General features: G+C 32.9%; 1 protein-coding gene across 2 annotated transcripts; it reads right to left on the bottom strand.

The window, feature by feature from the left end:
* Positions 1 to 328: 328 nt before the first annotated feature.
* LOC129803971 (retinal homeobox protein Rax) lies at positions 329 to 26,139 on the bottom strand. Of its 2 annotated transcripts, none has more exons than XM_055850875.1 (6): positions 25,935 to 26,139; positions 23,524 to 24,367; positions 18,180 to 18,336; positions 17,978 to 18,107; positions 1,380 to 1,467; positions 329 to 843 (listed from the first exon to the last, which is right to left on the bottom strand). In XM_055850875.1, exons 2-6 carry the CDS (start codon positions 23,657 to 23,659, stop codon positions 533 to 535), a joined length of 822 nt encoding a protein of 273 aa, XP_055706850.1. In that variant the 5' UTR covers positions 23,660 to 24,367; positions 25,935 to 26,139; the 3' UTR covers positions 329 to 532. The 2 variants fall into 2 exon arrangements, with proteins under 2 accessions (XP_055706850.1, XP_055706851.1); XM_055850876.1 differs by having other exon boundaries at positions 24,208 to 24,367; positions 25,935 to 26,133.
* Positions 26,140 to 26,978: the final 839 nt, after the last annotated feature.

Raw genomic sequence — 26,978 nt, forward strand, 5'->3', positions numbered from 1 at the left:
CTATGTGATTAAAACAAATCAAACAGATAAAAGTATATAAATAGTTAGCTGAGACACATTCCAAATATTTCTAGAATATCGCATTATAATTAATTAGTTAACGTCACTGTTGCTTAGCTTACCAATTAGGACCGTTTTTTTTATATTATATTCTTGCTGTAACTTTCACTTAAGGAAAACCTTAACAAAAAAGAAAATAATAAGTAATAAATATAACTCAGACAACTAACCTTTATAGTGTGCGTCTCGGCTCAATTCTATTGATTTTAGCTAAGAATTATTAGCCTCTCAAGTCACAGCAATTCACATTAGAAAAATCAGTAGGTAATTTTTATGAATTTCTTAATCTTTATTAATGATACAATTGCTATCTTCAAACAGAAGTAAAATACAATTCGTGATGATCACTGTTTGTGGAATGTGTTCTGCCACTTGATGGCCCCCTCTTGTCCGGAAAGACTATGTCCCGAGGGAGGTCTATTTACAATTTTTTTTTACATACGTTATCCTCTTCTTCAGCTGCTGAGGATTTCTACTTGTCTCCCTCTCGAGTGGGGCTCTCCTTGGGGCTCGTGGCAGGACTCTGCCGACCATTGGTGTTGACGGTGAGATTTTGTGGGTAGCCACTGAAGAGGCCTAAATTGTTGAGACCCATGTACTGTGAGAGGATGGCATGGAAGTTGGGTAACTTGTAGTTGGGCAGGAGATTCTGGTGAATGAGCGTGGGATTAGGTGCAATGAGTGAGGGATGGAGGGTGAAATTGGAGGGCCAAAACTCCGACGGAAGGGTTGGGTGAGCCAAATTGTGCGCCAGTGGAATCGGAAGTGGAAATTCGGGAAGTCCTGCAAAATGGTAAAAAAAAAGGGACAAATATGAGGAAAAGACTGCGTCATAAGCGGAAGATAAAAATCTTATGGACGTAATAACAATTTAATTGCATGGCAAGTGAGACAATTTCAGCAGAATCGAAACCCTCGGCTGCATTAATTTATTAACAAACACAATATGGGAATTTTATGCTAGCACCAGAGACACTTGTTAATTGTTATTTAATTATACACTTTTCCTGCCATTGCCCATTCTACCATTTTCGGCCAACATATTGCCACCCAATGTTGGAATGGGACAACCTTTTGTTGTGTCAATAATCGCCATTGTTGAACAAATTACTATAAATTACCCTCATCAATTGACCACATTGTACTAGTGAGTCAATTTTTGGACAGAGTATTGTTGGCAACCGAGGGATCAGTCCCAATTTGCAAAATATTCAGGGAATTTGTGTCACCAAATAATTACACATTAAATTACTCAGCAATAAATCTTGTAGGATTCAAAAGCAATCTTGTTAAAAGGTGAAAAGACATTTGTAAATTACCTTGTTCATGATGTAAGAAACCTGATGTATCCCTCCCCATGGCTTTCTCTCTCTTTCTCCACTTGGCACGGCGATTTTGAAACCAAACCTATAAGAAATAGACAAGAATTTCTCATAATTAATATCGCATGATCATCCAGGAAATATTTGCAATTTGCTAATGTCATAGATAAATCCCCTAAATTTAAGCTGAACCATCAAGCACATCAAACATTATATCCCACCAAACAAATTAACATCTGTATCACCATCCAATTTGCTATTATTTATCTGTTTTTCAGTATCTCTAGCACTAAATCAACCCATACAGAAAATACAGAATTTCACCCAAAATGTGTGAATATAAATTATAGTCAATTATAACTTTGCTAGGAGAGGGCAAATCCGACTGAATCAATTCATTCTCAACGTATGCCAATTTTGGGGAAATGCACATGGAGGATTTCTGAAGGAAATGGGGTGGTAATCAAAGATTTACATGATGGAATGAGGCTTTTATCACATTATTCAGAACCTCAAATTGGTGGCATTGTGACCCTTTCAGCACTGGCATACACAATACACCCAATCGGAAGTTCACCCTCATGCACTCAAATCCTCCAGGGACTCCTTCAGAATTAACACCAACTTGCATTGATGAGAATCCTTATTGGGGAGGAGGACATAAGATTTAAACCAGAGACTTATCATTAGACAATTAGAGTGTTTCACACTTCTTTTAGAAAGACTTTAAATAGGTGAGATTACCAAGAACTTCAACTAAAACATCACTGTAAAATTAAGCTGTCCATTAGACAAAAATACAAACGTGTAATTTACGTGTACTTCCTATCGTGTATGTTTAAATCTAATGCCCTAGACACACTTACGACTTAAGCCGAGAGACGACTTAGTGGAAAATGATCAGGTCTGTCAAGGCCCTAACTTTAAATTATCTACAACGAAATTGTGCGACATTTAACTTATAAATTTTACAGTCTTTAATTAATTGTAATCAGGTTTTAATGAGTTGTTCGAACTTTTTAATTGTCAGACAACATTTTATTATATTATTTAGTAAATATGGAATTATTTTAACCTCTTAAGGACGATTTGGTCACCGGTGATCCAAAAATGAAATTTTTCCTACAGCCTTCTAAAACTATGTTTTGTTTTAAAAAGTCAGAAAAAGTAATTTTTTCAGATCCACAATTAAATGATTAAAGGACTTAGGATCCCTGACAAATGAGTGATAAGTGATAACAATTCAGACTTGTTTAGAGAAGCTGCACGATACCAAATCATTTTTCTGTGTCGTATAAAATTCCAAATATTTACACCCAAGCAGCTGAGGTATTATTACTTGAACTAAGATATTTTTTAAGAGCACATGCCTTGGAAATTGATTTGATCAAAATTTAGAATTTTATCTTTACCCTTAAGGGCAAGACACTTTTTATAAACCGAAAATCAACAATAAAAATGAAACTTATAAACAAAACTTACAAAATGTCTTTCATCTGACCTTGAAAAGCCCAAAAGAGTCTGATTTGGTGTATTTTCTGCTTATTTGGACGATAAAAACAAAAATAGCTCAAAAATTTAAATCAATTTTTTGACAATACCGATGAATAATAATTTTTATTCTTATGAAAAATGTTATGTATGAGTATTGTACTTTCTATTCCTAAGCCCTACAAGGGATTTTGCTTAAAAAGCTTAGAAACATAATGTGCAGATCGTGGAAGTGCATTAACCCAGAGCCCTACCCGAATGGCCTTTTTTCGATCTATTCGAAATCTGACCAAATATCGTCAAAATACACTCAACAGAATCAGGGATTTTCCATTTTGTCGTCATTCTAACCAAGTCTTGATTGAAAAACTAATTGTTAATTTTAGTAACTCATTTGTTTTCTGTTTTATGGCAAGATTTTTTATTAAGAAGCCAACCGATTTTTTTTTATTGAACAAAACTTCTAATATCACATAATTTAAATTTTTCATTTAATCTTTAAAAAGAAATTTGAAGCGATTTTCATAATCAAACAATCAAAATATTTTATTTAGAAATTAAAACGATTATCAAAATTCTCTCTTGATGTCTTTTAATAATTTAGCAATAGCTATAAATAAAGTAGAAAAATGCTAAGTACAATTTTTATACTTCGGGAATTATACATTTTAAATTTGATATTCCACTTACGCTACTTCTTAAATTTGCCGGTTCATAACCCACGTAAACCTATCTGTCAATCATCTAAAATTTTACAAGAATAGGATTGAGACAATAAATTTAATTTGAAACGAAAATTTATTACCGATTCACAACCTTCCATTAAATCGAAACTCGACCCAATTAGTAGATAAATAAGCATTCTAGAGTATTTTTTAACTTTTAAATTGAAAAATTGTTTTTAAGAATTGTTAAATAACAAACTGAAAAATTAATAAGGCATTATATTGTTTTCCTTCTCTGTAAAATTCGATCAGTAAAATTACTGAAAATGACGACAAAATGTTATGTACAGTGCCCGCTTCTTAATCCGGATGATTGGAAGCAATATGACAGATGTCAGCTTCGTAATCCGGATGATTTTTTTTTTAATTTGTTCAACGTCTCGAAAATATATTACAAGATTTTTTTGTAGAATTAGAATAAAAGTTTTACAGAAGATGAAAAATACATAATTAGAGAATTCTATGCTATTATACTTCATTTATTAAACAAAAACATGACAGGAGAATTCATTTTCATTGCTGAATACTCGTGCATACATAACCTCAAAATGATTTTAAATGTAACCGTCAATAACTCGTCCGGATTACGGCGATCCGGATTAGAGAGTGGGCACTGTAGTTGGGTATAACGAGGTTCAGGGATTTTATATGAAGAAATCTGATAGTTTAAACCTAAAAACTTTATAATAGTTCAACCAAAAGCATTAATTAATATGTTCTAAAATAAACATTTTTTTGATATTAAATTAGCAGATTGGTCAGCAAAAGATTCTATTTTTGTCAATAAAAAATTCCACATTGCCGGAAAAAATGAAGTGATCATAAATATTTATGATTATTATTATTATTATTATTATTATTATTAAAACTTTAAATAAACCGATAATGACAAGATTGTTCAAACTTTCCTCATTTTCTCTTTGCTATGAATAATTACTTTTCTGAGAATTAATAATTTATGATCTCTGTTTTATTTGTTGTATACTAATCAAATTCAATTTTTATGGCTGAGAAGTATCAGCCATAAAAATTCAATTCAGCCATAAATCAGAAAAAAATTCAGCCATAAATCAGACATATGCTGAAGATCAGGAAAATTTCATGAAATCAAAATTCACATCCTTTTCTTTTTCACACTTTTTGCATATGTCTATCTCATTCTTTCGCACTCCATATTCTGCTTAGCTAAATTGAATTTAGAGTGATGTTTACAAGAAGAAGAAGAGTGGTTAAGTATGAAGTAGTATTACGCAAAGCATGTAAGAAAAACAAGGAGTCGAATTTCGATTTCATGAAATTTTCCTAATCTAAAAGGTGTGCCGGAGCCATTACCGACAATACTGACCAATTTCATCTTCAAATTTTTATTCAGAGATTAAGTGCAAATTTTCTAATATTTAGTTAATTTACGAATCAAAATAGTAAATTAAATTATGAATATTAAATTAGTACATCTAATAAGAAATATAAAATGTATAAACTTCTAGATGATTTATTTTATCTCCTACTCAATCTTTCATTTTCCTTCTGAAACTCCCACAAAGGACTGAAAACACCCCCTTTAATGGAATTACCCACTCCCTTTATCATCTTCATTTGACAAATCAGCGGAAAATGTGCCAATTGAGATAGATTCTCTACGCGTAATGTAACATCAGTGGCAATTCTCTTCGTCAATTTTCCTGGTGGAAATTGTTGAAGCGAAAATTAGCTACTTCCGCACATGAATTCCATCCCCCTCACCACCCTCAATTTTCCCACAAAAGGACCCTTTGCCATTGAATCTTCTGGGAGAAGATAATTGGCGAGATAATTGACATATTGTCAATTAACAGACGTTCCTATTCGAAATCTCATTCTCTAAGTGACTCGTTTTAAATTCATTCCAATTCAGTGGCAACGAATGGCTAACAAAATTGGATAAAATTACATGCCGCATTCCAATCCGGCAGCTGGATAAAAAAAAAATAAAAGCAGAGAATGAGAACCCACCCCTTAAAGAGGCGCAAAACTACCCCAGCCCAGGCTTTCAAAATGTTGCCTAGAATAAATGCAACAATGGAAAAGATTTTTGGAATGATGGAGTGGAAAATTGGCGGAATTAGAGTGAAAAATGTCTGGTGAAAAGCATTGCCATTTCACTCCTTCCCAACCAACATAGAATCAACATAATAAGCTCAACAGGCAGGAAGTATTTATACCATGAAGAAATTTCTCATACACTCTGCCCACTTTGCAGTACATGAGCTCTTTCTCCCATCCATGTACAATATTGACAAGATATTGCAAATATAATTGTGCATGAATAAAAAATAAAATGTCTAAGGAGGACAGATATAGGAGAGATTTTCCGGAAAATTCTATCAATGCTTTCAATGAACATCAATTATTGCTTTTATTGACGGAGATTCTTTTTTTTATCATGCTTCAACAATATTCTTTTCAATGTTGCTGAAGCGAATTCTATGAGAATCTATGTTATGTTGAAAAGAGCAAAGGATTCATATACTATAAAGGGGTATATCAATTTAAAAGAATACAACCAATATTTGTTACACAAAAAAAATATTTCGTAAAAATGTTCATAAGGGAAGAGTACCCCGGATCGGAATGTTAAGAGACATGCTCCATATTTAGCTGAAAATATAATCCGCAAAACATTATTTGGTATTTTTATGTATGCTAATTGATACATTAGTTATCCCTTTAACTATATCTGTGCTTTTGAATTTTTAATTTTTATAATAAATTAATAAAAAATATGTGTAATTGCAAACTTGCACTCTGTACCTCGGATCGTCAGGAATTTAATCAAGTGTCTCAGGGACAATTGGTTTTATAAATTAAATCTGAGTTAATGCACTGTATTCTTCTGAGAGTTAAATGGTAAAAAGTAGCTAATAATTTTTAAAAAATCATTTAATTTGGAGCAACAATGTGGTATTAACCTGACGATCCGAGGAACACTGCCAATTGCTGGTACTCTTCCCTTATATGTTTGTGAATTTCCACTCAGGACTTAGAAAAAGCTCGTACCTTATTTATAACCCACTAAAAAGTTTGTAAGAGTTTCCACTTTAGCACAAACATTGTTCGTAACATGATCACTTGACAAGCATTTTTTTGTTTTCTCGTAACTGTTAGTAAACGCACACTAGATGTATTCGTAACTGTTTGTAAACGCACAAAAAATGTTCGTAAAATTTTGTCATTTGTTGGTAAAGTTTTACCAGACAAACACAAATTATCGAAAAAAAATTCTAAAGCAACTAAAAATACTCGTCAAGTAATCATACGAACAATGTTTATGAAAAAGTACAAGGTTTTACGAATATCTTAGTGGGTTATACAAATTGGGTTTAAACAGAAGTTGATTTTGATTCTCCAATAGTGTCTTGGATAAAAGGTAAATGGAACTCTATTTGCGCAAAAAGTCGTTGAAATTCGAGAATTCAAATTCAATTTCGAATTTTCATACTAAATTTTCGAACAAGGTGGGGAAAATTTATCAAATATCACACTAAAAAGCTGGCAAAAAGTGACTCAGTGATTATAGAGTGATTAAATACTGGGGCAAGAATAGTGAACGTCGTTGTTCTGTTTTTTTTCCTCACAACAATGTGAAGACCGTCACATTTTGATACTTAAGCACTTCGAAATTCGAATAGGATGTAACTTCCGCCACCTTGCGAAAGTATTGAGAAGTAAGAAAGTCTTTTTTTTGGATCTTCAAATAGATTTTCGAATTTTTCAAGATCTACTTCTGTACGGAAAGATTACGAACATTTTGTAAGTCAGACTACAGGTTTAGCCTAGTTCTCAAAGGAGTCAATATACTACATAAGAACCAATTTTGTTGATTTTAAAAATCTAATAAATTATTTATCCTTAATAATCTATAAGTCGAAAATCTCCAAAAAATGTTGACTAATAAAAAGTTACAGAAGTTAAGCCATATGGGTAGACTTTAGGTCTGGATCCTGTATTACGTGATTAAATTAACAAATCGGATGAAAAAAACAAAGTCAATTACTTTGGTGGGAGCATGGAAAGAACCTCCACACGTAATTAGGACTTTTTTGGAACTAAATCGATGCTCCTGGACAGTCCCCGGAAACTGACTAATCTTTCCACCATGTGAGACCAAAAATGGTGTTTCCACATTTTGAAACCAAAATCTCATGCACAAAACAAGTGAAACCCTACAATTCTTTGCAGTTATGACCTTATGAGAAAGTATCCTCTTGAGGATCCTTGTACGTTACATAGAGCATGACATATCCCTATTAATTTGACATGGTAAACCAGGTAGGCGAAGACCATCAATAAATCCTAGAATTAATGAAAGTTTTACGGACAGCAGTGTGCAAAGTCACCCGCAACAACGGTACTTCAGTAATATAAATTAATTTTTTTAAACATTACACGGTTTTATGTCAGATTTCAATTTCTGTTTGTATTTTTTTTTTAAATTAACTCTACACATATAACGCATAGGGGAAAGTGCCCATGCTTGATACCATTGGAAGCTTCGTAATGATTTAATTTTTCTATGTTTCTCAATAAACATGACTCCGCAATATATTTTAAAAACTGGCCACTTTCGCGTAGTTTTTGAAATATGGTTGTGATGAGTCATATATATTGTGAAAGATAGAAAATTTAGTCATTACGAAGCTTCCAATGGTATCAAGCATGGGCACTTCTCCTATAACTATTAGCGAATAAACATTACAAAATAGGTAGCTCTATAAGAAATACTCCCTCGGTCCCGAAATAAGTCGTACGTTTGCTAGTACATTTTATATGAAAGAATGTACGACTTATTTCGGGACAGAGGGAGTAATGCTTAATTAAATAATAATATAATTTACCATAAAAGATACTGGGGCAGTTTCGCGCTATCTTAACTCTTTTCATGGCTGTTTTCCGCAATATTAACCGTACTCTAACTACATGCCGTTTGCTTCTCTTAAATATAAGAAAATAAATAGTAGCACAATAACTCTAAGGTACCTATCAATAGATTATCCAGTAATAAGAAGACATAAGTAAAAGTGCCCCACTAGTTTGCGCGATAGATTCATTTTAACTGCTCGAACTCAGAGAGCAGTTTTCATAATCCATTTTTTTTTTCAAATTCTCACCATCCTGGCTGCTAAACGGTAAGAGATATTGACTTCCGGTCTTTGGTGACCCCCCCCCCACAAGTCAGCATTCTCTATCGAACTAACTTACCAAAAGTACCGCCCACTTTTTGTAATATCAGGAAATGTAAGAAAAAATTACTTCTAGTCTCTCATAGCAATATCATGTTGACCCCTTGTTCTAAGAAGCATCCGTAGAGAGAAAGATAATCCTTGGCGTCGAATGGGGAATGACTGAGTGTGAAATTCTCCTCCGGAGAGTGTACTCAAAATTTCAACTATTTAAATATGAAATTATATGTAATTGCATGCACTAATTGCCTCTCTCATTTCTCTTATTCAGTATGTGGAAATGCAACGAAAGGATGCTAATTTAGTCATCGGATTTCCTTGTATGTCGCTAATTTGTCATCACACATTTGTAGGGAGTTTTTAGGCTGTATGATCGAGGTAGTTTCCCAGCACCCCTCTCTATCACATTACCATTCATTTATACTCAGTCTTTGAGTGGTACTCAGGATGCCATTTAGGTGCATTTTCCAGGGATAATCATCAACCCATTGTGATTGAACGAGGTAAAGTTTTATAACATTTTGATTGTATTACATCTTATACCATTTTGCCCATCATATCAATTTATTTGCCCGGTTAGAAGGGTTTTTCAATGTACGGAGATTTGTAGGAATCCTCGGAAAAATCCCTTTTGCAGACTTACATTGAATGGGAAATGGCCGTAGTAAAAAAAAAAAAGATTCAGAGGAGATGGGGAGGAAAATCGCGTGAGCCGATGTTGAAGTAAGGACACAGAACCATTGAGCAATTCCACGTATTACACGTGCTTTACATGGCAATTATTTTGGATTTACCAATTCACTCGACGCTCCCCCAACCCCGTAGCTTGACGAAGCCCAGGGATTTGTCCATTGCACCGACTCTGACCTTTTTTTGCCCTCAAATATTTTTGTACCAACTCCGCTACTTTTTCACATAAATACACTCGTTGAATGTATCAAATCTGTGACGTATTCAAATACCATTTTATAACATTATCCGCGCGCGCGGAGTCAAAGACGAGGAGGCACTCAATCCCATTCAATTGTACATATCATTTGGGTGAATTTCAAATGTTGCTCTCCCAGGTACAAATTCTCAACAAAATGCATCACATAGACTCTCACAAGGGGAGTTATGCCCTTTTTATGAGAGGGTAAACAGACAAATTGTATGTGAATTAGCCCTAAGAATAAAAGATATTTATGACATCAAATGATCCCGTGTAAGCTGATTTTTTTCCACGTATTCATGTGTTTTTTAATCCAGTGAATCTTGATGAGTTTGAGCACACAAAAGGGCAAGCAAATGATATGGGAATCCATGGGAGTTCCTGGTCAGAATACAACGATATTAATCGGACCGGTTACAGAGCACTTAACATTTCTAAAGATTTGAAAGCAAAGTAAATTAAAAATGTTCGGCTGAATACTCAAATTTTAGACATTCATGTACTTCAGCGAAATTTTTTAGCAGAGACATCATCCTTTGCCTTAAAATTTGACCAATATAAATTAGAAAAGGATATTAAACTTATAAAAATGTTTCTTTTCTCCTATTTTTAAATAGAACTGGACTTTATCTTGATATAATTGACCTCCATAAATCAATTTTGAAGTTAAATTTTATTATGATAAGGCTCAGTGTCCCTTATTGTAACTTTTGCAGAATGGGTGCTCTGAAGCCAAAGTTGGATTCTCCAAGAAGTTGGGAAAATCTATGAAGAACAACACTAAAATGTTGTTCAGAGAATTATAACTTATAAGGGAAAGCGCTCTACCTTCGAATCACTTAAGCTTCGGACAACTCGATTTTTTTCTATATTCTATATTTTCTAATGGATTTGACCCATAGCTTTCTGGAAATTTGCAGCGTTGGACTAGATATTAAAGTATAAAATCACAATTGATCAAATTAATTAAAAATGTGTTAAAAAAACTGAATTGTTCGAAGTTTGAGTCGTCCAAAGGTAACGTGCTTTCCCTTACACAGTGACTATGAGATAAGTCATAACAGGGGAGGAATATTATGACCAACGCACAATAGTTTTTGTTTGTAAACATGTTTTCAAAATTTCCTATGAGAGAGAGCGAGATGACTAATATTTATTTCATTCACTCTTATGCCCAACGCACAATCACTTTTGTTTGTAAACATGTTTTCAAAATTTTCTATGAGAGAGAGCGAGATGACTAGATCTAGATTTCATTCACTCTCACTGAAATGTTAAAAACATGTTTACGAAACAAAAGTGATTGTGCGTTGGTCATTATTGAAATGTCAAAAACATATTTACAAAACAAAATTTATTGTGCGTTGGATATTATGAGTATATTATTTTGTTTCTGTTTTTGTTTTTTTTCAAAATAAACTGAAGACTGAGACATGTTGATGCTCGAAGCAATTTGAAATTCGATCACGAAATACTTCAGCCATCACGCGGGCGAAACGAGAATTAAGAAAGTACCCAAGTAGCAAAAATGTGTCATTATAACGTCATCGTTGTCGTATGGTAATAGTAATTAATTGGTGCACCCGCACGTCATACTCTCGAAGTGGGGAATAACCTCCACGTTATAAAGAGGTAAGGAAAGCGACACAACTTACCATTTTGGTAAGTCTGCTAACGATCGTGTTACGTTTGTTTCACGTCGCTTCTTACCTCTTTTCTATTCATCTCTTTCTATCCCACAGCTCAAAATTTTTTCTCTCTCTTCGTTCTCCTTTTTATTTCCATGGCGCAAAATTCTATTATGAAATCTCTCACTGCAAATATTTCAATAATCAGCGCACAAATATCGCGGGATTTCAATGATTTTATCTAATATTAGAATATGCCAATATCGTTTACCGATAGAGATTTTATTGATTATCGATATAAAATACCTCCCACCCAGAAAAAAGCAATATTTAATATTTTTTTAGGTGAAATAATTATGGAAATTCCCTAATTTTTTTTTTAACATTGCCCATAATTTCTTACATGTTATTACAACTACCTAGTCACAAAAATAATTATCAAAATGTGTTAGATTTTACTTAAAACGGAATTTAAAATCATTCTTAAAATTTTAAATTCACGCGCAACAAAATCTCATGGCGCACTCAACCCAATAAAAATGCGTCCTCGGATAGTCATATGACATGTCTTCAATTCCAAGGACGGATTCTTTTCATGTGCGTAGGTTCATAAAATACAGAATTTTACAAAACAATTGCAAGCCCTTTTAAGTTTCCAGTGTACAATTTCAGTGGAATTTGTATAATAAAAATATATACAGGAAATTTGGGTAAATGCAAATTTTTTGAAGAACATACATAAAATTCTGAGTATATCTTCTAAAAATTAACGTAAGCAATCTTCAAAATTAATATACGTATTAAACAATAAAAGAAATTTGAAGTTTGTTATGATGTTAACAAAGTTGTATACTATTTCACTTTCTTAATTTTAAAGGACAATTTAAATGTTTACCTAAATTCGCCGAGTCAATTTTATGTGATTTTACAAGCAATAAAATGAGTTTGAGAGTAATTTGTTTGTAAATAATATAGAAAACTTAAAGATTGCTATTTGTAATTTCAGTTTTATACTGAAAAAAAGAATTTTAAAGTTTTCACAGAAGAATCTAAAGTTCAAGAATTTTAAATGAGAGCTTGAAATCAAGCCCTAGAATATCCACGAATGAACCATATGTCAGTGTCAGTATAGAGCCATTAATACATATAAACTTTAATTCTGTTACCAAAATTCGAAACCATAAGGGAAAATTCTAGAAGGCAAGAAAAATTATTTGTATGTTCATATACACTGCTTTTCTTATTCTTAGGAAATAGGAATACAAAAAATTTGAATTGTGTGAGTCGATGAAATTTGATAAGTGAATATTAAGTACAGCTAGAATAATAAGAAGAAAACAACACTGATGAAATGGTTTCTCTATGTTTATGGATCTTAACAGAATTTTAGGCCTATATGTAATTTGTAATACTCTGCAAAATCCTTTCTATAGCTACCTACTGGCATAATATTGTTTCAGAGTCCGACTGGGAGATGATGAGCATTATTTTGGTATTATGGGATCTCAGTGAATCAGTTAGAAGAGTAGTAACCTTATGACTATGAGATCCCGGGTTCGCATCCAGATAGTAGCTGTTATATCAGTTTCAAGAAAGAATGGTATCAGTCCAATGAATGAATGAACAGTAATGCTGACGTGTTGACAGAAAATGACAAACTAACTAAGAGAGCCTGGTACAGAAACGAGTTTTGACATGAAGAGTTTTGTCGATACAAATGCACAAAAGCATAATGGACTTAAATAAGTGGCCTGGATGCAACGGAACTTAAAGTATTAACCCTTTAAGGACGACTGGGTCACCGATGACCCAAAAATGAAATTTTTCCTACGGCATTCTAAAGCTATGTTTTTCTCTAAAAAGTCAGAAAAAGTGATTTTTTCTGACCCCCGATTTTAAACCTTTTCGTCCTTAAAAGGGTTAAGTCAACATATAGACAAATTGTAATCTTAATCATGACCGTCAGAACCATTAGCTTGAACTTCTTGCTTTTCTAACATCTTTCTAAAACTTCACTAATCCATTAAACTGGTGCGTCTCAATGTACTCCTTGTGATTTCTTTGCAATTAGGTTAATAAATAGCTTGTATTGGCTGTTTATCGGAGCATCACATGGAACTTTTCTTGCACACTGGAGCCATTTTGGGCTCAATGAGAAGGAATTTATCTATTAGTATTAATATAACCAGGATGCTAAAAAATACCAGCGCCATCACTTCATCACCATCAATGTCACCAATTCAGCCTTCCAATACTGTTGACATTTGCATTTTTGTGTTAGTCTCCGGGACAAAAGCGAGAATTCAATCATCGAACGTCTAATGGCCTCTACACTTAAGAGAAATTTCTTTAAAAAATGCCTTTTGAAATGAAATTTCTTCGTTTGTCGTAATACAGTGAAACTCGCTTTTGTGTATTTTGTTCAGAGTGGTCTTTTTCAATTCAATTCAATCTACTTTAATTTGAAGTTTATTTCATTCCAAAAGATTCATAAAAAATTGTGAATGAAAAGCTTTTTGAAAAATTCTTGAACTGCAAACGGATTTATTTTCGGCGTATATAATTTATACTGGAAACATGCTAGCACGTATGTTATTCGATGGAACCTGATATCTCCAGAAAAAAAAAAATATTTTAAAAATATACTTCAAACTTGAAATATATTTTATTTAAATTGTGATTGAAGTTTAAAAGGGTTCTATAGTAAAGATTTGAAGAATCTGTCTTTTTTCTTTAGGAAGATATCTTATTGTATCTATTGTAGATATTATATCGATGCTTTCTTATCTCTAATTCGAACTCAACAAAGGATTTCTAGCTCTCATTAAAAAATATAACAATATTTTAATAAATCACCTAATTTTTTTAGTTTTTATATTTTATGTTTTGAAATTTTGTGTTGTTCATTAATATTTTTTTAACTAATCTTATTTATTATTATTGTGAAAGCAATATTTTTAACAAAACTTTTGTTTATGATTCGTAAAAAGTAATTTTATAAAAAAATATTAAAAGAGTAAAATTATAAGTGAAGATTATCAATAGTTTTATCTCCATATTTGTCGCCGAACGTCGTACGACATCCACAGAATGTCTGTGCCTTTTACGCGTGTTAAATAATTGCAGACACCTTGTTATTGGGCTGAAACTATTGACGGCAGGCAAGACGCAATCAGTGTATATTTTTTCGCTTTCTGTCAGTTTTGTGATTTTCGTTGTGCTGTGATTTTTGTGGAAAGAAATTTGTCATTTAATTTAATAAAAACAGTAGAAAATGGGCTCATGTACGTGGAGGCTGTACCTTCCGGATGGGAACTTAATGGAATTTTGCCCTGGCCAACTTCTGGCAACATTGAGCGTTTCAGATCAAACGCAAATTCCCTTCAAGGTTTGTACAACTAAAAGAGGCTTTTTTACGAATTTATAACTTTTTTTTGTATTTTTCAGGAGAAAACTGGATTACTTGTCTATGTGTGGTGATGTCGACTCATGAAACCTTCAGAGAAGCAATTCACATGGAGTGTCTTCCGGAAATGCTGAGCACAGGACGTGAATATGAGAAAATACTGTTCCTCAGAGAAGACGCAAAAAGCATTATGGATGCCCCGAAGGTCCCCCGAAGCCAGTAGGCTACAACGAGATGATAGCAGAGGCTTCCTCACAGCCTGAAAGTCAGACACAGGTGCAGTGAGACCCAAGAAGACATATAGGATTAACTTCTCAGTCGCAGATTATTTCACGACACGTTGAAAACCTCGCATATCTTCAAATTTCTTGTGGCTACATGAATCTGGCTTCAGAAAATTCTCCAAGTTTGCGAACTTCAGATATCTGAAGATGACATTGTTATGACGCCTGACCATCTTTTAATGCTGGAGAGTTTTCTGGAGATTAATTTTACTGCTCATGGTGCACAGGGACTAGAGGAAACCCATCTAAAAAATGTCACTGCTATGGATTGTAAAAACCAAGAGATAAATGTGAGAAAACATAACCTCAGTCTTTCTTTTGATTTTTATTATTGAATTCCTTAAAAGGAAAGTTGTAAAACGTTAAACTCACTGATCACACAGCAAAAAATCAGGTAAATTAGACAGGATTTTTTAGCTTCTTTCACAAGGGAGCATCCCAATCTCATCCCAACCTCAGCACGAAAGGAGCTAAATGGTCATTCAAGCTTTCTGGTTTATTACGTGCATTCCAACAATAACCCGAGACCGTAGTAGAGGAACTTTTGTTTTCTCGATAATTCAAAAAAGAATTGACCAGAGCTGCGTTTTAGGTGACCTGCAGATTGGCAAGCCGTCAACATGGAGCTGCAATGTGATCTCCATATCCTGGCTCAAATTTTCACAAACTTCACTTCATATATGTAAATATTTTGCTTAGAATTTGACAAGAACTGTCGAAAAGCGTGTGAGACAAATTAACGTCATCTTAAGGTAAATCTTCATTCCACAAGTAACGTAATTGTTTAAGAAAATAGTTTCAAAAGAATTACGTTATTATTACAAGGCTGGTTTCACGTTATTAATTAAAGTAACTACAACGTTACATTTAGGTCATAAGGGTTTACTAATCTCAGAGCAACTCGAGGTAAATTTAGTGACGTGTGACTACCGTTTCCATTACCTCAATTTGGCACTATAGTAATATTTTGCCACTTGGGTATTGCCTTGAGCTTTCGAAACCAATTTTCGGATGTGTCTTCTCTTGAGAAAACACCGGCTGTAAGCATCCGGAATAGCTTCCAGAACTTCTATTAGTATAATAATTTCGCAAATAAATTAAATAACTAAGTGATTTTTTGGAACTATTATTAATGATTTCCGATAATATTGCGGAATTAGGAATTTAGGTGTAGACATTGCAATAAAGTGTAAGCGGCTGCAAAGTGGAGTTAGGTTAGGGAGTTAGTTAAATTAGTTAGTTGCTTATCACTTCCAAAAATCTTAATTTTACAAATTTACAATATATAGCATTAATTTAGTTTTTATGGTGATTGGGTGCATGCAAAAAAAATTGTAGAGCTTTTAATTCGGTTTAATTTATTTCCGTTTTGAAGAAATGACTTTAGGGGAAAGCACGCTACCTTCGGATGGCTCATGCTTCGCACAAGTCAATTTTTTCTCTATGTTTCTTATGGATTTCACACATAGCTCTTTTCTGAAAATTTGAGGTATTGGACAATTGGACTAGCTATTAAAATATAATATAAAATTATAATGGGCCAAAATTCATTTGTAACACAAAAAAAATATATTTGTGCGAAGCATAAATCGTCCGAAGGTCGATATATTTTAAAACCGTCGTATATATTTTAAAACCACATTTAAAGGATATTGGAGCACCACTCAACACGGGGTAATATCGAACACTGATTTTTCAATTAGATATTAGACTTCAAATGACGAGACCTATAAGAATTAATAGATACTATAGAGATGCTTGTCCACTGAAGTAATGATCGTCATAGTCCAAGTAGTTTAGAATAAAAATCAGTGTTCGGTGCTACCCCATGTTCAATGGTGCCCCAATTTTCCCTAAGCTATTCTAATAATACCCCGTTCATTAATTAAATGCTTAAATTTTACGTAAAAATCGGAATATTGTTAGAGAACTATTCCTCAATATTTAGATTAATTTCTCATACTTATGAGTGATTTAAAACAATTTAAATTTTGACATAAGACCCTTAAAGAATATGAATGAAAAAGGACGTATTCTTAAAAAGCAATATAAGAATATTTCTAAATGTACAGGTAAAAATTCCACTTTGCATTTACTGAATGAATCTCAGCTCCTTTTGAGTTAAAATTGTTTCACAAAATCACTTATAGGGATTGAAAAAATCATTTCCTGTTCAATAATGGTTAGAAAAAAAAACATTGGAAAAATCTTCTACCACTATCTTCCAAACGGCTATAAAGAACTTATTCAATTTAACCAGAAGACAAGGATGAAGATTAAGAAAGTTTTTCGTACCTAGGTAAAAGTAACACATCCAACAATAATAAAATTATGACTTTCTGTTTACATGAGGATTATCTCAGGTCAATAAAATCCTTTTTTAATAGCTTGTTGCCTCAGGAAAAATTTTCTATCTCATGCTCTCATTATTAAGTCAAAAGCCAGGTGATTTATGTCCTAATGAGGTAAGAAATTTTCTGCTTTGACAAATGAGAACGTACTACAGTCATTTAAGAACTCAAAAGGACTATAATTACTTTTCATTCATATTTTTTTTTGACTTTTTGACTTGCAAAATCCAATCATTTACCGTGGAAGAAAATATTACTTTTAGTTAGATATTTAATGAAATTAATATTCCTCTGAAATATTTCTTAGAAAACAAATAATATTCCATAAGGTATTTCAAACCTCGGCAATTGCCTAATTAATGAACAAATTATATTTCGATTGAATACCTGCGAAGAACAAGTCCGATATGGAGGCAATTAGTGCAGAGTACTGGGGAATATTATCATTGAATTAAAGTGCATTTTTTGCCCGAGGCAGTGTCTTAATTCATTTAAACTAGTAGGATTTACGCGTAATGTCATTCACTTCTAAAATTATTATAAAGCGGAAATTTCCTTACCTGGACACGAGCTTCACTGAGGTCCAATCTCATGGCGAGGTCTTCGCGGGTGAAGACATCCGGATACTGTGTCTTTTCGAAGGCCCTTTCCAACTGATGGAGCTGGTAGGTGGTGAAAGTGGTGCGAGATCTAAAAAGATAATTTAAGGAAGTTCTTTAGAAATCACATCTAAATGGGAAAATTTTTGCTCTTACTAAATACCTTCGAATCTTCCTTGGTCGTCCATTGAGGTCATTTACATCGTGATCCGGCCCGTCCATGTCGCTCATTATGGGCAAATCCTCATCATTGTCCTGTCCCCCACTCAGGGAATCTCTCTCCATCGCGCCTGAGTCGCTTTTCATGATGTTCTCTTGATCTGCAAAAATTTTTCAATACACATTCATTTACTGGGTGCATTCAATCGCATCCAATTCACCTCTCACGGAGCATCCAGAGAGGCCATCATAGCATAAAAAAAGTTCAGGGCAATTTTGGCACTTTCACCCTCCCCCTCAGCGCCCCCGGTAACCCTCAAAATGGTAAAAATCCTCCCTGAACCATGTAAAAAAAAATTTCCCACTTTTCCTCTAATTTTCATCCCCAGTGCAATTTTGGATGTCAACATACAGAAAAAAAAGTCCATTGCGCTGTGGAATCAATTAAATCCGATTAAATGTTCCAATAACAAGCATGGAAAAAAAGTGTGGAAAAAAAGAGCCAAAGAGAGTGGAAAAAAAGAGCCAATTTTTGAACCATTATCGTGATTCTTCCCCTGCTCCTTTCCGCACCATTTCAATAACTCCAAGCTCAAGTGAGGATCATACAAAAAATGCCGCACCCCACATAATATTTGTTAATAATTTCATTCGGTTGAATTAAATTAACATTTCATTAATTTATTGAGTGGTTCGGGTCTCTTGTTTACAGTTCTTGTAGCACTCTGTTTTGACTACAAAATGCAACATTGGATTTTGAAGAGACGCATCCAACAATGGCTCAGCGGGACATTTTAATTTAGCAGCATTATTTCATATTGTAACATGGTACTTAAAAATATATTATTCTCTTTTTCACTACCAACATGCAACTACCCCCTTCTGCACATCTAACAATAGAGGATTATATTTTTCCAATGGAATGAACACGCAATTCCAGAGAGTGGCGCAAAAATTGAGGTATTTTCCGTTGAGTGCGCAGATTGAACCATCTCGCGAGGATAAACCGTGGCTCAGACGAAGTTTTCAGAGCCTTTGTGCAACTTTAATATTAACCCAAAATTGACAGAATTTTCCCATCATTCTCTCTACACCGAGAGAAATCCGAAAAAGTTAAAATAATACTCCGGAAATGTTTATTTTATCCTGCAGTATTGATCCGAAATCGGTGTAAATATAATGCTTTTTAGGGGTATTAGGGTTTAAAGTTACCCTTTTTCATGTTAATTTTACCCTTAAAAAGGTGTAAAATTAACATTAAAAAATGTTGATATATTTTTACACCTAAAAAGTGTTAAAGTTATGAGGAAAAAAAGTTAATCGTTCCCCCGTTTTTTCTCAGTGTACGAAAAAAGGATTTTCATGAAGCATTTAACCCCATAACCTCAGCAATAAATTTTAAAATGCCAAAAACAATACACAAAATAATGCACCAAATTCGAAGAAATAGCTTTTAAATAGAGTGAAAAATTAATAGATAAAATCGAGTTAAATATTTACATTTATTAATGACATTTTAATAGTGTTTATGAATTGAGTATATATTGCTTTTTGGTATAATTAATACTATTATTAATTCACTTTTATGCATGATAGGGACTATTTTGTTTAAATGAATTTCTAAATTAATATGAATTTTCTGACAAGCCTCATCGTTTAATGCTAAATACTTTTTGATACCTTCAAATGGTTCAAATGATACATTTAATGCATCATTCTTCTATCTTCGTAATTTCAAGAGTAAGACTCCGAGATCTGTGGAATAATCTGGGAAGAAATTCTTTTCTCTTACAGAAGATCTTCTCGGAAGTAAATCCGAATACAAAAGCTGGATCACTTTCCTCAATACAACATTCAAAACAAGTCTGAAAGAAACATCTTAAGAAATTTTCTCAAGGACACAGGAAAATTGGTACTATTCCTAAAGGAGTATCTTCAGAGAGCTCGCCTGTACTACATCTTGAGTTTGAATTTTAATTAAACTGATTGGGAGTCGATTGTGAGTATCTAATCTGTTCACCCTCAATCTTTTTGTTATGTATAATTATATGTATTTTTGTAAGCTGCTTGAAGCTTTGTCTTTTCTTTTTTAGTTTGACCAATCACCTTAAAGCTAGACCTTCAATTTTATCACCAAATCACTCATAAACAAACTTGTAATTATAAAAATAAATAAATAAAAGTGTAAACTCGAAAACAATTGAAAGATAGGGCTTGGGAAGGAGTTTTCCACCATTTTACCCTGGAGGTTGGAAAACAACACTAAGACGGCGATGGCCGTATGATAAGATGGGTTATTTCTGAGTATTTCTTGATGGCAATAAGATAATAAATGAAATACTATTCTGCCGATTTGGCGCTAAACGCAATTCGCAGAGTTTTATTTTTTTAATTCATATGACCTCCTCTCTTGAAGTATACGATTAAGTGTTGAGGTCTTTAAAAGTAACGAATTGAGGAAATTTTGTATGGAATGCATAAAACTATTTTAGGGGTAGATGGGACCATATTTGCCTGGAGCTACATTAAGCTTGGGCTACACTGAAAACTATTTTCGCATATTTCTAAAAAAAAAAAAGCTGAGCTTTGAAGTAATTCAATTAAAATCGACAACACAATAGTTCTGGATCTAAATTAAATTATGATTAGGTCTAACGTCTGGCTTCTTTTTGAAATATGCGCAAAAATAGCGTTTAAAATTTGTATCCAGCTCTCATGCAAAATCTTGATATTTTGAAAACGTATAACTGAAGTTTCAAAGACATAAGACAAAAGAAGAAATTTTACAAAACAAAAAATAGATTTCAATATTCCAATTCATAGATTTCAAAATAATAAAATGTCGCTTTTTGTGCACTTGTATTATAGTCAACTATCAAGGAAATGACTATAGGAGTCTCCGGGAGGTTTACCCATTTATTGAATCATCATTGAAACTGAATTAGTGATTTAATCTTAGATTTAATATATTTATAAAATATTATTCATTAAACAATATGGTTTGCTCTTGCTTTATTTTCGTTTCACTAGAACTTTATTTTAAATATATTATTCAAATTAATAATACTTTGATTCGAAATTGGTGAGGAGGACCAAAGAACAAATGAAACAGTTCTCTCCAGCATTAAATCTGGTTCTTGAATGATTATTCGATTTCAGTGAACCGAAAGAGAATATTTTAAAATTAGTAACCAAATTGATCGCAATTACTGTGAATAACGTTTTTGTGAAAGCTTCATTATAGTGTATATTCAAAATCAATATAAGAAATTTTTATTTATAACAATATTCTGCCTTATTACTAATTTTAAAGAATTTCAAAATTAATTTCGACTGAGGCTTTAAAAAAAACGGGGAAAGGCCGGTAAAAATTGAAAAAATGTGTGCAATAATTTTTAATTTAACTAGACAAAATTATAATTAAAGATCAGATGATACCGATGAGTAGAAACAGATACAGAAAATAATTAATTTTGGTATTTGTTTATGGCATTTCATTTTTTTTTAATCCAAATAGAGAAAAGTGTGCTATACATTCGGACGATTCAAGCTTCGAACAATTCATTTTTTCTATTGTTTTAGATTAATTTGAACCATTACATTATTATATTTTAATAGCTGGTGCAATGTCTCAAATATCCAGAAAAGAGTTAAGCTGAAATCCAATAAAAACATAGAAAAAAAATAATTGTGCGAAGCTAGATCGTTCGAAGGTAGCGCGTTTTCCCCTATCTCTTTCAGTAGGTCACAAAACATTTTAGTTTATTTTCTATTAATGCAGTAAATATAATATATCAATTTCACTTTTTTATCACAGATATTAATAAGATTAGTATAAAATCAATATATAAATACTAATTGAATTATTATCTTTGATTTTTCTCTTAGGATTTTGTTGTTTAAATTGATTGAAATACATATAAAAGTCCTAATAAATATTATTGTTGAAATTTCCACTGATATGCATTAAAATTTAAAATCACAATATTACTACGGAAATTACCAACTTTTTTGTTTGTTATAGCTTCTATCAAGTAATTTTGTTAAAAAAAAGATTTATTTGTAAGTAAATAGAATACGTTTAAAATGAGGATTTAAAAATATCAAAGTTTTAATTTAAAAAAGCAATTAAATTGTTGAAAGTGATGATTTTTACGTTAAACATTCTCACTTTTATCTAACAATATCAACACATTATACAATTACCGCATCTGATTTTGTACAAAAAAAAGTGGTTCGACGTCTGCAAATTTTTATATTTACGTTTAACCCTTTAAGGACGAAAAGGTCAAAAATTGAGGGTTACAAAAAATCATTTTTTCTAAATTTTTAGAGCAAAATACAACTTCAGAAGACCGTAGGAAAAGTTTCATTTTTGGGTCACCAGTGACCCAATCATCCTCAAAGGGTTAAGACACCGAATGACACGGAAAAAATAGATAAAAATATGCCCCACTTTATCAAAATTATACTACTTATATTTTTATTGTAAATATCTCAAAATTGTTATAAACATTTTTCATATTTGTAAATATGTTAGTAACGAAAACAAACACATCACTGAATTTCATTATTAAAATTTAAAGTCAGTGAATTGTTTAGAGACATTGTATGAATAAGCAGTAAAAAGTTAAATCAGATCAGCAAAAATTCAAATTTGAGCAGTAAATAATTTAGAATTTAAAAATGCTGAGAAATTTTCAAGTAAGTTTTAGCATAGAAAAAATAAAAGGGTTTTTAATTTTAACTAAGAACATATCTCTAATATTAATTACACAAATTATACCCATTTTATGTAACAATTTTAGTTTTTATAATAATAGTAATAATAATAATAATGCTGGCACAACATTTTCCATGAAGGAACAAGGCCTTCCCGCAAGGGGATTTCTAGACATGCATTATTATTTTTACTTGTACTTTGTAGTTTTTTATAAACCTAAATTAAATATTTTACAGATCAAACTTAATGGTTACGGTTAATTTATTTTTTGTCCAAATGTTTTAACATCGTTGAGTAATCGAAACAAAAAGAATTTTAAATTAATAACTAAAAATCGTGTATCACTTATTTTTAGATATAATTTTGAAGAACTTTCTACGACTATTTTGCTAAGAATGTTATTTTTCATAAAATTATACAGCAGTTTTCCTAATCCATTGGAAATTTATGTATACTTCTCATTAATTTTCTTAGATTTTCAAAAACATTTTTTAATGAATTAGTAATCTCTTACTCCACGGGGGGTTCTTAAATCGTCTAGAATCTTCCAAAACCATTAATAACCATTTCTTTTTCTTGTGAAAATTGTTAACACTTTGCTGATGAACTTTTTAGTTGCACTCACCATTGTTTTTTCTATGCGGATGCGTTCCAAGAATTTGATCAATAGAATAGACAGCTCGAGGCCTAGAAATGGGAATAGGGCTATTCTGTGAAGGTCTCAGAGCCAATTGGCCTGAATGAGACGTGGACATCATCATTCCCAAAATTTGTGAGAAATTAATTTAGTCGTTTTTTGTTTTTAAGACGGAATACCAGCGACGGTTCCTGGAGTTTGGGAGCACGGATTTGTAGATCAAAATCCGAAAAAAAATATCACAGAATCTCACAAAACTCTTGCACTTATCCACTTAGCACCTTTCACGTGATTTTCAGCACGGGAAATTGTCAATTTCTTGAAAAGATCTTCCTATAGCAGATTGATCCAATTGATCTGGATATGTGAACCAACAACCACTGACTGAACTTCAACGGCCACAAATCAGCAAATAAATATTAAAAGTTTAGGGGTAGAAGTTGGCATGACGACTCAATTATCCATCCCTTCCAGTTCTCCCATTTTCTCTCTCGCTTTTTCTTCTTGTTCTCCCTGTTCCTCTAGAGGCAATTTGGTATATTTGCATCCGGAATTTCCACTTATACAGTCTCAGAGAGGTCTTTGAGCACCATGTGGATGGTTTAGGTGGGAGTTCTTATCACATGGAGAAGGTGGGAATTGGACATAAAAAAATGAGGGGAAGTTACTCACGTGGTTGCACCTGAATCCCTTAGTGAGGGGTATTCAGAGAGATCCATCCAAAGCCTGGCATTCACGTGCAGTTCAGGATTTGGAGCGTCTTAGCGCGGACAATGGTTATATCCAGCTAATGATGGTGAAGATTCCATTAATAGACAAATGGGACCATCAGCTGCAACAAAAACAAAGGATTAACATATGGATTATCGGACCATCCTTTTCTTCCTGCCATTCTTTCCAGTTTTGTCGCACAAGAAAGCTTGGAGGGTGTCTTCTTGTCCCAGGAACTTAGCCGGCAACCCTTCGAACTAATCTGCCCAGGGCGCAACCAAGTGAAAATTTTACCATTCATCCTGATAAATATTTAGAGAAGATTTTTGCACTAGGACTTGGACTGTCGTTCCAAAAAAAAATTCCACGTGTCAGACAAGGAATTAGCTACTAAAAGATGTAAGATATTCGGCAATTCTGAGTCATTTTGTGGCAACAAACAAAGAGGGAAAAGATGCTGGACTTACTGGAAGAGAAGCTCTTTATCCACTAAAACTGTAATGTTATTTCATTTTGAAGAAATTGAGCCAGTTCGCAAGAAATAAGAATTATAGTTCACTGAGGAGAAATATTTGTTAAATTTACAAAGAAGAGTATTCAACTCTTAAGACCTCTAGTATAAAATTACTTGCAATCTTACACTTGATTTGACTTTTTTATTAAGAAACTTTTGCATGAACCTTCACTTCTGTTTGAAATTTAACAATTATTTTACAAAATCCTGGTTTTTCTCTTGTAAATATTTCAGTAGAATCAAATTTTATATTTGGATATAACTTTAGCTTGAAAGCTCTAGTCAATCAAAAACAAGAGGGCACTAAAATATTTTATGGAAATGAATATTAAGTTTTAAGCTCGTAAGCGTTATCCACATGAAAATAAATATTTATTTCTATAAAATATTTTAATTAATATTTTAATACTTCAACTGAAATTAGTTAATATTCTCCGTAAGTGAGATTAGGGGGAAGTGGGGTACCTTTGAATTAGGGCAGCTTTGAAATTGAGCTTTTTACTTCTTATTTTTAAAAGAAATTGGATCGCATTATGATATAATTTAGCTCAATAAAAAAATGTTAAACTAAATTATACCATTATAAGGCTTCATTCCATTTAAAAATAGGAGGAAAAAGCTCAGTTTCAACACTCTTCATTAGCATTCAAAATCAATGAAGATAAAAAGAAACATGAACCCGTAAAAAAAATTAAAGCAAAATTTAAAAATTAAACATAGCCAGAAAAAATTCAAGGATTTTAAATGTGGTAATTATAGGTTTTTGTTGTAACAAATAATAATTCATTATGAAAAAGTTAGAAAGTATCACAGCATTAAACCCTAAAAAACCTTATTATATGCTCTTACACATATACGCACTAACACAATTTAACACTTTTCCAATTAAACATAAATTTTCAATTATTCTCCTATTATTTCAAAAATCTTTTTAATTCAATGAAAAATAATCAATCTGTATGCTGAATAAAGCGCATAAACTTCAATCAAAATTTAGTCAATTGCAGTTTAACATTGCAGTCTCTGAGCGAGGAAATTTCCTAGAGAGAACCCTCTGGAATTATTCATTATTTGTCACCCTCATCCCCTTGATTCTTCCGCACGAAAAATAGATTCAATTTTGGTCTGACAAAAAGACAACACTCGCAAATAAAGTGCAATTTCAGCGACTCACACCGATGGGGTTCTTTCTAGCTTTTTTTTGCACCCTCCAGCCCGAGGGTGCAAATAAATAAAATAACGTCTAACGAAAACAGCTCACGAGGGGATTGAATTGCTCACACGTTCGCGACACCAAATCCAATATCCACAGACTTTTCCTCAACTTTTCTCTGTGCTCAGAAGCATGCGCTCCAGCTTCGATGACATCCTATTGGCTGGCACTCCTCCAGATGCACTGATAGGTCACACCGTTGCTACGTGTCTCCTATGGGGTGGTGATCCCACCACCCATCCTCAGCATCATCCACCAAGGAATTTCCGTGGAGATCGTGGAGGCCAACAGGTGCCAAATCTCCCACCTGGAACACCCACAACTCCACATGACTCCCACAAATGCCACAGAGAGAGTGTGTCACAAATTCCCACCCGAACCCATTGGATCCACTCTCTCCTGGACCATCCTGCTAGGGACATCAGAATGAGGAAAATCTAATTTCTCAGCTAATCTTGAGGGACTCGGGGATGGAGAAATTATTGGCGAAGGAGGACGCATTATAGAAAAAACAGACGAAGGGAAACAGAAAGTCCCTGTCCCATTATTTGCGTGTGTGCTGAGCAAATATCGGATAAATACAACTTATTTATCAAATATCCTGCCCTCTGGCACCAATAACCATTTCATTTGACGATGTGACATAGTCTCTTCTCATTAAGTCCCTCAAGTTGTATCACCAGAATCAGTGATTTCACCAGGAAGTGAGTAAGAGAGACAGCTTTTAGCTGATCTTCTTAAAAAGGCACTATTCATTTCGTTAAGTCCTCCTTTTTAACATCAATTTTACAAGCACTAAACTAAACAGATCAAACTTAAAATAAGATTAAAATTATTAAAAGAAAATGGGGTCAATAATGCAATTCCAAATTTTTACAATGAATATTTTACTCTCCATTGGATTTTTGTTTCATGAATATATGTTTATCATCAAGTATTTTATTATTTTAATAAAGTTATTGAGACCCTTTTTTGAGTAATATTTAGTTCCTAAGTGAGTTTCGC

Source organism: Phlebotomus papatasi, chromosome 2, assembly GCF_024763615.1.
Source record: "Phlebotomus papatasi isolate M1 chromosome 2, Ppap_2.1, whole genome shotgun sequence".
Lineage (NCBI taxonomy): Eukaryota > Metazoa > Arthropoda > Insecta > Diptera > Psychodidae > Phlebotomus > Phlebotomus papatasi.

Coding starts and splice junctions, on each gene's coding strand:
- LOC129803971 (XM_055850875.1), bottom strand. CDS start 23,659: ATGATGATGTCCACGTCTCATTCAGGCCAATTGGCTCTGAGACCTTCA. Junction 18,108..18,179: donor CGACCAAGGAAGATTCGAAG/GTATTTAGTAAG, acceptor TTATCTTTTTAG/ATCTCGCACCACTTTCACCA. Junction 844..1,379: donor TTTCTTACATCATGAACAAG/GTAATTTACAAA, acceptor ACCATTTTGCAG/GACTTCCCGAATTTCCACTT.